This window comes from Manacus candei, unplaced genomic scaffold (assembly GCF_025592945.1).
Source record: "Manacus candei isolate 608988 ecotype Guabito, Panama unplaced genomic scaffold, ASM2559294v1 h1tg000057l, whole genome shotgun sequence".
In the NCBI taxonomy this organism is placed as follows: Eukaryota; Metazoa; Chordata; class Aves; order Passeriformes; family Pipridae; genus Manacus; species Manacus candei.
This window is the reverse complement of record NW_026138105.1, coordinates 2,019,046-2,031,405: the sequence shown is the minus strand read 5'-3', so window position 1 is coordinate 2,031,405 and position 12,360 is coordinate 2,019,046. Positions and strand designations below refer to the sequence as shown.

General features: G+C 45.2%; 1 protein-coding gene across 1 annotated transcript; it reads right to left on the bottom strand.

Moving 5' to 3' along the window:
* Positions 1-7,461: 7,461 nt before the first annotated feature.
* On the bottom strand, positions 7,462-12,229 carry GDF5 (growth differentiation factor 5). Its single transcript, XM_051803372.1, has 2 exons — positions 10,790-12,229; positions 7,462-9,201 (listed from the first exon to the last, which is right to left on the bottom strand). Exons 1-2 carry the CDS (start codon positions 11,421-11,423, stop codon positions 8,333-8,335), a joined length of 1,503 nt encoding a protein of 500 aa, XP_051659332.1. The 5' UTR covers positions 11,424-12,229; the 3' UTR covers positions 7,462-8,332.
* Positions 12,230-12,360: the final 131 nt, after the last annotated feature.

Here is a 12,360-nt window from a genome sequence, read left to right as displayed (position 1 = left end):
TCCACTGTGTTTTGAGATGAAGAGCAGGTCATTTTTCTAGACTTCCAAAGAATCAATTTGTGTTTAAAATTTCTATACCACTGAAAGACTCAATCTTATATTTTCTGGAGCTTACTGAACAAATGTTATCATGCTGCTGCCAGTCGCTCGAGTCCTTTCTTTCTCTCCTCTCTCCCTCCTCACTCTCAGTGTTTCTTGCCCGTAGGACTCGTCCAGCAGCTGTTCTCACAATGCTCCTGCACTCCCAGGCTGTTTGTAACCCCGCTGGTTACCCAAGGACCCAGCAGCAAAAGGAACCAGGTAAAGATCTGAAGCCATTAGAGAGTGTTCAAAGGAGGAGATGAAGATGGGGAAAGGCCTTGATTTGAAGCCGTGTGAGGACACTGAGGGCACTTGGTGTGTTCAGCTGGAGGAGACTGAGGGGAGACCTCGCTGCAATTAAAACTCCCTGGGCAGGGGCAGAGGAGGGGCAGGGACTGAGCTCTGCTCTGGGGGGACCAGGGACAGCACCCAGGGAATGGCTGGAGCTGTGTCAGGGCAGGGTCAGGTTGGATCTCAGGAAAAGGTTCTTCCCCCAGAGGGTGGTTGGCACTGCCCAGGCTCCCCAGGGCAGTGGGCACAGCCCCAAGGCTGCCAGAGCTCCAGGAGGGTTTGGATGATCCTCTGGGACATAGAGTGTGACTCTGGGGGATGGGCCTGTGCAGGGCCAGGAGTTGGACTGGATGATCCTTGTGGGTCCCTTCCAACTCAGCATATTCTGTGATTCTGTGAAATGTGGAAGCATTTAGTACAAGCCCTTCCTCAAGGTCAGATCAACCACTCCCCAAAGGGTATGCAGGGGTAGGTGTCTGTCTCAGCCCTCCTTTCAAGCTGTCCAGCTTCATACTGTAGGGTGCAGGCAGGAATGTGACTTTCCCAGTAGCAGTGGGAAACATGAGGAGTTTCCTCTCTCGGTGCCTCCAGCCAGGTGGAAGTGCAGCAGGCAGAAGGCACCAGGCCCAAGCTCTCATCACCTTGGCAATTAAAAAACCCTGATAAAACCAGGGGCTGTTGTGTTCAACAGGAGCCTCTCCTCTTTTCCCCTAGACAGTAAGACCCTGTCATGCCTGTAGCTGAATCCCAGAAGGACAGAGACCCAAATGCTGATCCCTGCCCCAGCGAGGAGGCTCCTTTGGGACAATGTGACTGGTGTCACTCACCAGCTCCTGCTCAGCACAGAAACTTCAGTTCACTCTGCCAGGGTCTGTCTCTTCCCTCTCACTGTTGGGGAAGCTGCTTACTTTAGTGCTCTGAATCAGCTGCTGTGAAAAGCATCAAAATGCCAAAATTAAGCACTTTTGTAAAGTCCAGAGCAACATGATCAGCCTTTTTAACCCCAGGCTGCTCATGGCTTGGAGAAGAAAGACTGCTTGTGCCAATGGCACAGCACTGACCTTTGTGATCCACCTGAAAGTCTCATAAATGAAAGTCCCTCCTCATCATCCAGACTCAGGTTTCTCAGCTCGGTTGCTTTGGACTTCCCACAACAGCACACATGGCCACAGTCAGTGCTGTGCTGAAGCTCCTGCTGTTTCTGGCTGCTCAGTGCCACTGTAAGAAGTTATTTGCCTTTGCTGAGCTTCAGAAATATTGTACCAGCAAAGATGTGTCAAACACGACCAGGACTGGGACCATCCCTCTGTGCTGGACACTGGTGAGGCCACACCTCAAATCCCTCACGACAAGAAAGACACTGAGGGGCTGGAGCATGTCCAGGGAAGGGAACAGAGCTGGGGAAGGGGCTGGAGCAGCAGGAGCAGCTGAGGGAGCTGGGGGGGCTCAGCCTGGAGAAAAGGAGGCTCAGGGGGGACCTTCTGGCTCTGCAACCCCCTGACAGGAGGGGGGAGCCGGGGGGGGTCGGGCTCTGCTCCCTGGGAACAAGGGACAGGACAAGAAGCAACAGCCACAAGTTGTGCCAGGGGAGGGCAAGGGAATATTAGGGAAAATTTCTTCCCTGTAAGGGTCATCAGGCACTGGCACAGGCTGTCCAGGGCATCAGTGGTGTCACCATCTCTGGAGGTGTTCAAAAAATATGTGGATGTGGCACTTGGGGACGTGGTTTAGTGGTGAACCTGGCAGTGCTGGACTCAAGGATCTCGGAGGTCTTTTCCAACCTTAACTATTCTGTGATTCCATAATTCAGCAGCCAGCTCTTGCTCAAAGCCTTCGACAGCATCTGGGCCAGAGGTCTGAGGAAGGACAGGCAAGTGGAAAGAGAAAATTACTTGCACCAAGCCCTCAGAAAATAGGTTGGGGTTTTCCTGGTAGGCATGTAGACAGAATCACAGAATCATTTAGGTTGGAAAAGAGCTCTGAGATCATCGAGTCCACCCTGTGCCCAATCCCCACCCAGCCCAGAGCACTGAGTGCCACCTCCAGTCGTTCCTTGGATACCTCTGGGGATGGGGACTCCACAACCTCCCTGGGCAGCCTCTTCCAATGCCTGACAGCCCTTTCCTTGAAGAAATTCTTCCTGATGTTCAACCCGAACTTCCCCTGGCACAGCTTGAGTCCATCCTGTCACTGGGATATGTCTGTTCCCCCCCGCCCGTCTCTGCTCCAGGTGGCTGTACCTGCACTCTACAGTTGCTCCTGCATTTGGTCCAGCTTATTATTCAGCCTTTCACCTTGTCTCAGCCACTGCTGCCCTCCTCTGCTGTGGGGCTGCCTGCCTGTCTCCCCCCAAGAGCTGCCTGTCGCCAAGTCCTCTCCCAGGCCACATTCCCTTGGAGCACCTCCTCCTCCTGTGCTGCTCCCCGCGCTGCCCCGAGCCCTTTATCCTCCCTGCTGGGTTCCTGTAACCCGATCACCAGCCCTAGGAGTTAATGACTTCTTTGCCATCTGAAGTTTATGAGTCTTATTGCACCTTTGCAGAAAAGAGAGCTCTGGGGAAGATCTCCATCCCCTCCTCTCAGCACAGGGAGGACCCGAGTTGTGTTTCTCTTTCAGTATTTCTGTAGAAAGTTTCATGTTTTGAAGGCATTTGCAGGAGGAAAGTGAAATGTGTCTGGTTTTACCAATTAAACGCTTATTTCTGACTTTAAGCCACGATCAACAGCATCGTGTAGAAACAGGCAGATGGAAACTGGACGTGCAGAAACAAGCAGTACCTTCGTTTTAATTCAATGTAATTAGTTTAATGGTATTTTTCTGGCAGTATGATGGGCAGAGGCTGCTCAGCCTGGATTCCAGGATGGCAAAGCATGGCTCAAGATATTATATCAAAGAGATTCTTAGAGGACAAATGGTGAAAAGAGCATTTTCTGTCCCCTAGTAGAGAGTCAGCCAATTAATCACTGTTATTGTTAACAGAGTCATTTTTTTCTTGACAGCTGTGCCCTTCAAAATGACATCAGGGAAAACTGAATCCATTTGCATTTCTTCAGCTGGCCAAATCATTGCAGAAAGTTGAAACTAGTTCTGAAAAATAACAACCAGGAAAACAGGGACATCGGTGAACTCAGAATGACAGAATAAATGAGCTATTCTGAGCACTCAGCAAAGTGCATTTACTGCTCTGTATTTACTGGTTTTTTAAAAAAAAGTTAAGATTATTGTTTATTAAATTTGTTGAGAAGCAATGAAATCTCCTGCAATTTTATTTTTAAATATCATTTTACTACCCAACAGCAACAGTAAATCCATAAAATAACACATGATTGACCAGGACTATGGAGTTAAAAAAAATATTGTTTGCTTTGTACATTCTTATTAGTCTTGGCTAAGATGTTATAAAAGCAGTATCTTTTAACACCTTTTATTATACAAGGGTCAAGGGGTTTTTATGTTTCTTAAAGAAAGCTTCAAATAGCCCACATAGCGGGTTCCTGCATCTTTCATATGGCTGCTGTATAAACAAGCCCATTTTACACAGGAAATGACATAACCATGTAAAAGTGTACATGGAGTTTAGGCACATATTCAAACACTAATGGGAATGCATTGTTTTCAATGGCATACTTTTATGTTTACCTATCGAGCTTAGTACCCATATTTTAGCCAAATACAACAAAAATTATCCACACATACCTGTCTTATAGTGTACTGTTTATTTGAAATTTGGACCTTCACAAAGACTCCCGTGGGACAGATAATGACCCTAGAAAGTAAATACAAATGAGGCATTCTCAGTGAGAGAGTGAAACCTGCCATCATAAAGGTGGAAAGCTGAACTTTTAACCTGTATTGCTTTACAGCTCAGGTTTCTCTGCCTTTCTGCCATCCAGTCGCTCACACCAACTCGCCCATGGGAAGAAAGCCGTAACAATAATTTAGGGTGTCCATCTTTGCACGTTATATAATGACCAGGCTAAAGAAAGCAGTGCCAAACTCCTGCAGCCATAGATTCACAGAAAAGACCTCCGAGATCATCAAGTCCAACCCCCGACTGAGTACCACCACGTCCACCAGTGTCACATCGACTCGTTGTTTGAACACTTCCAGAGATGGGGACTCCACCACTTCCTTCACCAATGCCAAGGTCCTCTGTTTCTCTCCTTTCTGTGTCAGCCCCAGGCTGTGCCCTATCCCTAAACCTCTGGGTTTGGAGGGGAACAAGGGTTGAGTGAAGCCCACCTGGGCTGTGGAGTGAAGCCCACCTGGGCTGTGCTTTTGTGCTCATCGGTGACAGTCACAAATCTTCTGTACGTGTCTCTGTTCTCTTTGCCAGAGAACTGGAACTGCAGTAAAATCTTGGCAACAACTGGTGAGCTCACTGTGGCAGCATCTTTTTGTTGCTATTGAAATTTTAGGAGAATTGAGAATAACAAACTGCTTTGAAAAGAGCAGTGAGAGAGGTCACTCCCTTCAACATTGTAGATTTAAGTGATCACAACCACTCAGTAAATTTCTTATAATGAATTACAGAGACAGAAGTCTGTGCCAGGTGATCCCAATGCCTCCAACAATGTACCAATAAAGCACCTATAGGCAAGTACACATTTACAGCATGGGGAAAGTCAGAATAACATAGTGTTGAACTGGAGTTCCCAGAGTTATCAAACAATTTCATAATGTAAACACAAAATGCTACTCTGGACATCACAGCGCTGGTTTATAACTATTAATATAAACCAAGAATACTCAATTTAAGAGTTAAAAGTGAAAAAAAACGATCTTGTTCCTATGCCCACCATTAGAAACTCCTCACTTTGAGCTGAACCAAACCTGAGCAGTGCCAGGACCCTTCTGGATGTGACCAGCCAAGAAACATGAATGTCATGTTATGTCCTAACCTGAACACTCAGGCTGAAATTGCTTCTGTTTTGGCCAAACCCAGTTTTGAAGTGGTAATAATCCATGATAATTCCAACATTTTAGCGTAGTTTCAAATTTGTTTAAACTGATATTAAAGACCTACTAGCAGTTTGGTTTTTGTTTTCCCTCCTAGGTGTAACTACCACCGAGCAGAATTTGGGGTTTTGAAACATTACCAAAGGGTGGTTTTTAAGACTTTAGTTTGTCAGTATTTCTTTTAGTTTTTCCTCAGATAATTTTTCCTGTTTGTTTTGGGATAATTCCACAATCTTAGCATATTTTTCCATTTAGATGCTGATACATACTCGATTTAAATACCATTTAGCTGAACCTTTATCTTGCTTTATTCATGTATTGAGACATTCATACAAGGACAAGAAGCAAGAACCTCAGAGAGGTTTATACCTACTAGGTTTTAAAACCTTTCTATCATGACCAGCCTCACCAGGACCCTCAGGCTGGTCACCAGTGTGAGCTGAATAGGAATTTTCCTCCTCAGATTTCCAAACTATGACGCCTTGTGAGTAACACCAGTGCTACCTTCCCCCCAAGCTGTTGCAGCATCTGACAAATCCAGCTGGAACTGAAGCAAAATGCAGGCAGTTCTAATCCCAGGAGTTCACTTGTCTGTTTAGACAACTTAGATTTGCTTCAAGGGTATTTAAATAGGCAGAATTTGCTATTTTAAACTGATCATTGAGGAATGTGCCTGTGTGGTTAATAAATGGCATGGCACAGCTGTGTCTGTCACACAGCAGAGCAGAGATGTCCCTGGGAATGTTAAACGGCATTCCCAGTGAGTGCATGGCGAGTGCCACTCTCAGATAAGAAAGAAAGAAAGGAGACAACCCTCTATCATGGTCATCTAGCCAACCTCCTCAGGAGGTAGATGGAGCCAGTGCGAGGGGAAGGATCTTGAAAAGCTGCAAAGCAGCCACCTAAAACCATGCAGGAGCAGGAAAAGAACTGCTTGAACAGATCGGGCAGAAAAAGCCTGAGCTGCCCTCTTGGTTGTGGACTTTGCAGGGGAATATTTTCTCTCCTACTGTAGCAATGGTAAATCATAACTAAATCAGCTTTTAGTAAAGCTTAGACTTGTTGTTTTGAAAGTCATATGAGACTGGCTGGTGATAAGCAGTCAGTGCAGGGTCAGTAACTGCTGGGCCTGGCCTAAGTCTCCATCGGGATGAGGAAGAGCAGGACCTGGGAAGCACACACTGAGAGTCCAGAAGAGAGATGGAGGATCCCTGGAGACACCCCTGACCCACAAAACAGAGCCATAAGATGCCAGGATTTCTCATGCCCACGTTGGGAAGTGCACCAGGCAGTGCCAGCCCTGCAGGCAGGACCAAGGGGCTGGGCTGGTACAGAGCCCCACACAACCAAACCTCCCTGCAGCGCTCTCCCTGCATCACCAGGCTGTAGGTGAGGGGGCACCACAGGGTGTCTGCCCAGGGCAGCCCCAGGGGTCTGGCAGCAAGGCTGCTTATCCAGGTATTTTAAGCTGGTTAAAGGCTCAGCTGCCCAGAGAGTGCAGGAGGAAGGGCAGAGCTTTAAATCACTGTTTATGGCCATTGAGCAGGAATTTAAGATGGTTTGCTGCTGGTGTAAACTAGAGCATGTCCAGCCTGGGGTGCTGATCAGGATGATGTCAGGGGCCATACTCAGCTCCCTGCCACGACCCACAGCAAGGGATGCTGAGCAGAGGAGAGGGCAGACCCAGGAAACCTTATGACTTGATGGTCTAAGCAATATCAAATCTTAGCATTTATATTTTCTACTATTGATAAACTCCTTCAGTAATTTCTGATGGTTCATATGACCTTTCTGATCCATCTGCAGTTGAACATTTGGTACCTAGTTTTGTGGGTGGAAACATACAGGAGCAATCCCACAATAAATTTATAATCCATGTCTGGAATAAAGGGGATATGCAAACACACAGCCCTTGGAGGGTGGAATAAAAGGATATCAGAGCTCCTTGGCAACCATCTGCATAAACTCATTTTTGCCCTAGATAAATCAAGTGATAGTCTTATTCCCCACCAGATCAAACCAGGCTATCCCTTCAGATCTTTCTTCCAATGTTTCCACAGTTTCTCCCTGTGCCAGCAAAATACATGGACATGTTTTGCATACCCCTGGTATTCTGCTTCACTGAAAAGTCCCTTTCACTTGTATTTATTGTACAAAAGCATAAAACAAATTTCTTAATAGCATTATAATTATGCAGAGTTGGACAGCTAGACACAATGCAGCACTGTGTCAATAATTTATTACATCTTATGCCATAATTGAACACTTTTACTATGAGCATTTGAGAACAACTTGGACCTTATACAGAATAATATATCTTGCTACATAATAATGGAAAGGTGGATACTTAAGAAAGATATGTAGCTTGGAGGAAAACATACATGGAAGCAAATACCTCCTGCATCACCTATCTTCATGTAAAACTTAAAACTAAACCAACACATTATATTTAATGACTCCTTTTTTTATATATGCATAGTTTCAAGAGCTAATCAGAAAGAAATCACATTACAGTGCAACTATTTACACCAAGATGGGGGCACACCAGAACACAACCTTCCTTTCTAGACATCAGGACTCTTTTCTTACATTTATGAATGGACAAAGCACATGGGAATCGGACATAAATTCAGTCTCAAGAACAATGTTCAAAGGATCAAACAGGTCATATCCACAGCTCACCGATACCTTCTTTATCCACTGCCTTTGAGGCTAAAAGCAGGCGATCTAGAGGTGTAGAGGTATCATCTTCTCTGTCACGGACTTCAGTGAGGGCCAGTCTCGTGTCACCGGCACAAGGCCTTACATCCAGCTGCATGACAGCACCCAAATGCTACTGAAATATGCCCATGGAGAGACATATAGCAGCACTGCATTTATTGCTACGTCCTTGTAAACACACTTACCCTAGAGGTAAGAAATGTAGTTAACCTTGTTTGAGGAGAGGTTATGTCCAAGGTTATGTTATATTCATAATATATTCACGGGAGCGACTGTGCTGCTACCTGCAACCACACGACTCCACCACCATGTCCTCATACTGCTTGTAGACCACGTTGTTTGCAGAGTCAATGAAAAGAATGCTGATGGGGCTCAGCCGGGTCGGGACGCAGCAGGTCGGGGGGGTCGATTCCGGGTCCATGGAGTTCATCAACGTCTGGATAACTGCGTGGTTGGTGGGCTCCAGGTGGGACCGGAGGGGGAACTCACAGAGCCCTTCGCAGTGATATGCTTCATACTCCAGAGGGGCTATTATCCAGTCATCCCAGCCCATATCCTTAAAATTCACGTGGAGGGCTTTTCTGCTACACCTCGCCTTCAGATTCTTAGTGGGCCTCTTCCCTTGCCGTGTTGCCAGAGGAGCTCTTCTCTTCCGCCTCTGGTTGAACAAGTACTCATAAACAGTTTTGTCATCTTGGCCAGATCTAGCTTTGATTTCATTGAAGAATAAGTCTCTTTTTTTTGTCCTCCCAAACACCAAGAACAGAGCCTTTTCATTGACCTGTCTTCCTGTTCTATTAAATCCCACACTCCTGAGATCAACAGCTCTCCCTCTGTCAAAAGTTTCCAGCTCAAAACACAAGTTAACCAAGTTTTTAAAGTTTCTGAAAAGCTTCCAGATGTCAAACACTTCCCACTTCGGTGTGTCGGTGATACTGACGGTCCGAGAGTCCAGGAGAGTTGCTGCTTGTCTGTTTGTAGAGCAGCTAAATAATTTCACTTGGGAAGTTTTTCCAGAAGAATGAGACTTCCATGTATCAGAAGGCTTCTTCCTCAATATTCGAAGCTCTGCTCCCAGCAAACCATCTTTTTCTAATGCACTGATGTCAAAAATATATTTTTGTTTTCTTATAGTTGGTGCTCGCTCATCTAAAAAAAGCACACAAATTTTTAAATGTATGTCAAGCACAGATCAATATCAGTTATTCAGTTCTTAATGGTTTTCCTCAAGTTTGCTCATAAGCTAGAAGTTGCCTTAATTAGCCCTCTGAACAAAAAAACCAATCTTTATCTAAGGGTTCAGCTCTGTGCAGGGACACAGAAGAACTCAGTGACTCACCCAGGGAAACGAGTTTCTAAGTTTGCATTGGAGAAATCTCCTTTCTTTCACCAGTGGGTATTTTCTACCTTCAAAGTTGTGAGTAGGCAACTGAAAAATAGTCCTTGTTCAGGGCTGAGCACTCACAGGACCTATTCACCACTTGTATCCTACTTCAGTTACTGAAACAGAGCTTCAGTGGTGGCCAGGCCTTATGCTGGCTCCAAGCATGAGCAAATTTACCCTTAGATGATACAACAGTGAATTAGTCCTTTAAAACCAGCATCCCCAGGAACTGCCAGACTCAAGGATAATTGCCTTATTAACTTAACTCCGCATGATTCACAGCTTTTTCAAACTGGGCAGAAAAACATTCCTCCCTTTAACCTGACGTTACATTTGCTTGCTTCAGCTGGTGAGGAACATGGGAACATGGCTGAGCCAAGGTTTCAGTGACGTGACATTAACAGTGCCTTCCAGTGGCGAGCTGAGAACCTGAATGCAGTGCTTGTGAGCAGTGGATCATCCCTTCCCAGCAGCCAAGCTATTAATAATTAAATGGCAAACAAATCCAGTCCTGGTGAGGCTTCCATCCCCATTACTTCACCAGCTGTAGCCTGCGTTGCTTCCTTAAGTACGTGACAAAACTCTTACCAACGTCACTGGAAGCAACATGGGGCTCCCCAGCCAGAGGGGTGAGGTAAATAAACATCATTCTTTGGGAACCTGGTTGTTTCTCCTGTGAAAGCAAACACTAGCCCAAACTTCCAAAAATGTTTGGAACCGGAACGTGGAACTGCGAGTTCTGGAGTCCCAGAAGTTATTACTCCTGTTAGTCTGGGCTTAGCTGTGGGCTCCTTGGTGGTACCTGAAAGCTTTGAGCTCCTATGGATACCCCACCCTACCTACAATGCCTCCTGGGTCTGCAGTGTAGTTCCTCACAATTCTACTTGAACCAACCAGACTGACCCTTTGATACTGAAACTTGTGGGGTTTTTTCACAGAACAGCCTTGTTGTTAGCATGTTACGTGTTTTTAGACATTACACTATAATCTAACATTAGCAGTTCCCAGGAGCTAGGTCCCAGCTTGCTAGAAAGAAAATAAGACAAAAATGCAAAAGGTTTTTAAACACCTAAGCATGCAAAGACTGATTGATTTTCAACAATATACATCTAAAATACTTTCTAAATGTTTTCTTTGGCTGCCACACAACCATCTAGTTCTGCCTCTAAATGAATTTTCCAAGATAAGGCAGGAGGACAAAATCTGCAGCAAAGTTGTGTGATTTCATTTACATTAAAAAGAGCTATTTGACTTTACCAAAGTATGATTATTTTCTAATACTCTCTACATGTATAAACACACTCAGACATCTCTCTCTGTCCACACTCACTCCCACACGAGCTCCTTTCTTACCTTGTCCTTTGTCTATAAAGCTGGTTATTGTATTGGCAAGTCCAGCCTCCAGTTTTACACTTCCATTAACACCTTTTCTTTCTGCATCTGAGAGAGTCCTGTACAAAGAGAGCATGTATTCATGTGGCGTTATCGGGGGATGTCGGAAGGTTTCCTTAGCTTCCCTCTGGGTTACAGGCTCTTTAGTCTTTTTGCTTTTGAAAGAATCAGTGTCAGTACTGCTTGTGCCAGTTTTTTTCAAAGCCACCTTGCTGCTAAGATTTTGAACCTTTGGAGTCACTGTCCTTACTCCAGAAGGTCTGCTGGGGAGATGTCCTACCTTGCCCTCCGCGGCTGCTGTTCTTGAGGGAACCTTCTTTGACTCATCGTTCTTGGCCAGCAGAGCTCCAGCCTGAACAGCACTGCTTTTAGTCCTAGCCTTTGAGTTCCCAGCACTATATCCATGGCTTGCAGTCCTCAGTGTACCTGCCCGTGCAGAGGGACTCCTCTCCTTTCCTTCTGCTTTTAAAAACCCTAGTTTAGATCCTGGATTACCCTGGCCTGCTTCAGAATTACTCAGCACTCCAGGAACTAGATCCAGAGACAGCCAAGTCACATGCCAAAGCAGTAAAGTGAGAAAATGCAGGATTTTCATCCTCTGGTCTTCCTCTGAATGCCACTAAAGAAAAAATCAGAAAAGGTTCCTCCAGTTTGGCAGAAGAAAACATGAAAGAAATTAAAAACCAAAGTCAGCAAAAATGGTTTTTGTTTGAGATTAAAACATTTCAAATCTCGTTGTTCAATACTTGTATCCAGTCCCATAGTGGAAATGCTCATGTACTCAGATACGATCTCCCCTGACTTCAGTTAGCAGCTATAAAGAACTTGTTCTTGAAAAGAGAAAGTTTACCACCTCGTTTTCTTCTGTAAAACTGACTGAAAACTTGAAGGAGTCCTGTTTAAATCCAAGGGTTTTTTTTTTTTTCCAAGAAGGAAGAATGGCGTAATGCTGCCTCTGTGTTAAAAGGTTTTTTTAAAGTTTTGAATCCTTTCCAGTGAAAATATTTCACACACAGAGACCTGCAGGTGCTCAGAAATCTTTTACAAACCTGAACTCAGGAATTGGAAACGGAATTCCAACAAACCTATTTAATTACTCTCTGATGTCATGCTGTCTAAACTAATTTAACTGCGATATATTTCTTAAAAAAAATCTTCTTTACGCTTTTCATTAGCATGAGTCATACTCTGCCTCATGTGAAACAGCTCCACAGGCTCAAAACTCCAGAGGATGCCTTTTCAAGTGGCAGTACGGCCTCTGCCTCAGCCCTCGATGAACTCCACGTTTAGACAGGACAAACTGCAAAATCAACAACTGAGCCCTGTCACACGGTCCGCTGGACACATACATTAAATAATCGAAGAATAATTCATTTAGTTCTTTTTCCAGAGAACTGTAACAGCGGCTTCGCTTTGTCCTCTGGTGACTGAAGGGCTGCGCTGTAACGCCGGCACTTAATGAGGGTAACTTTAATTTGACACAAACACACAGGGCCGTGCCTGCAGACAGTGTATTTTGGCTTATTTATCGC

Bases quoted from the DNA above. Each gene is read 5' to 3' on its own strand.
- GDF5 (XM_051803372.1), bottom strand. From the start codon at position 11,423: ATGAAAATCCTGCATTTTCTCACTTTACTGCTTTGGCATGTGACTTGG. The intron at 9,202-10,789 runs GTAAGAAAGGAG...TGCTTTTTTTAG, and splicing joins CTTTATAGACAAAGGACAAG to ATGAGCGAGCACCAACTATA.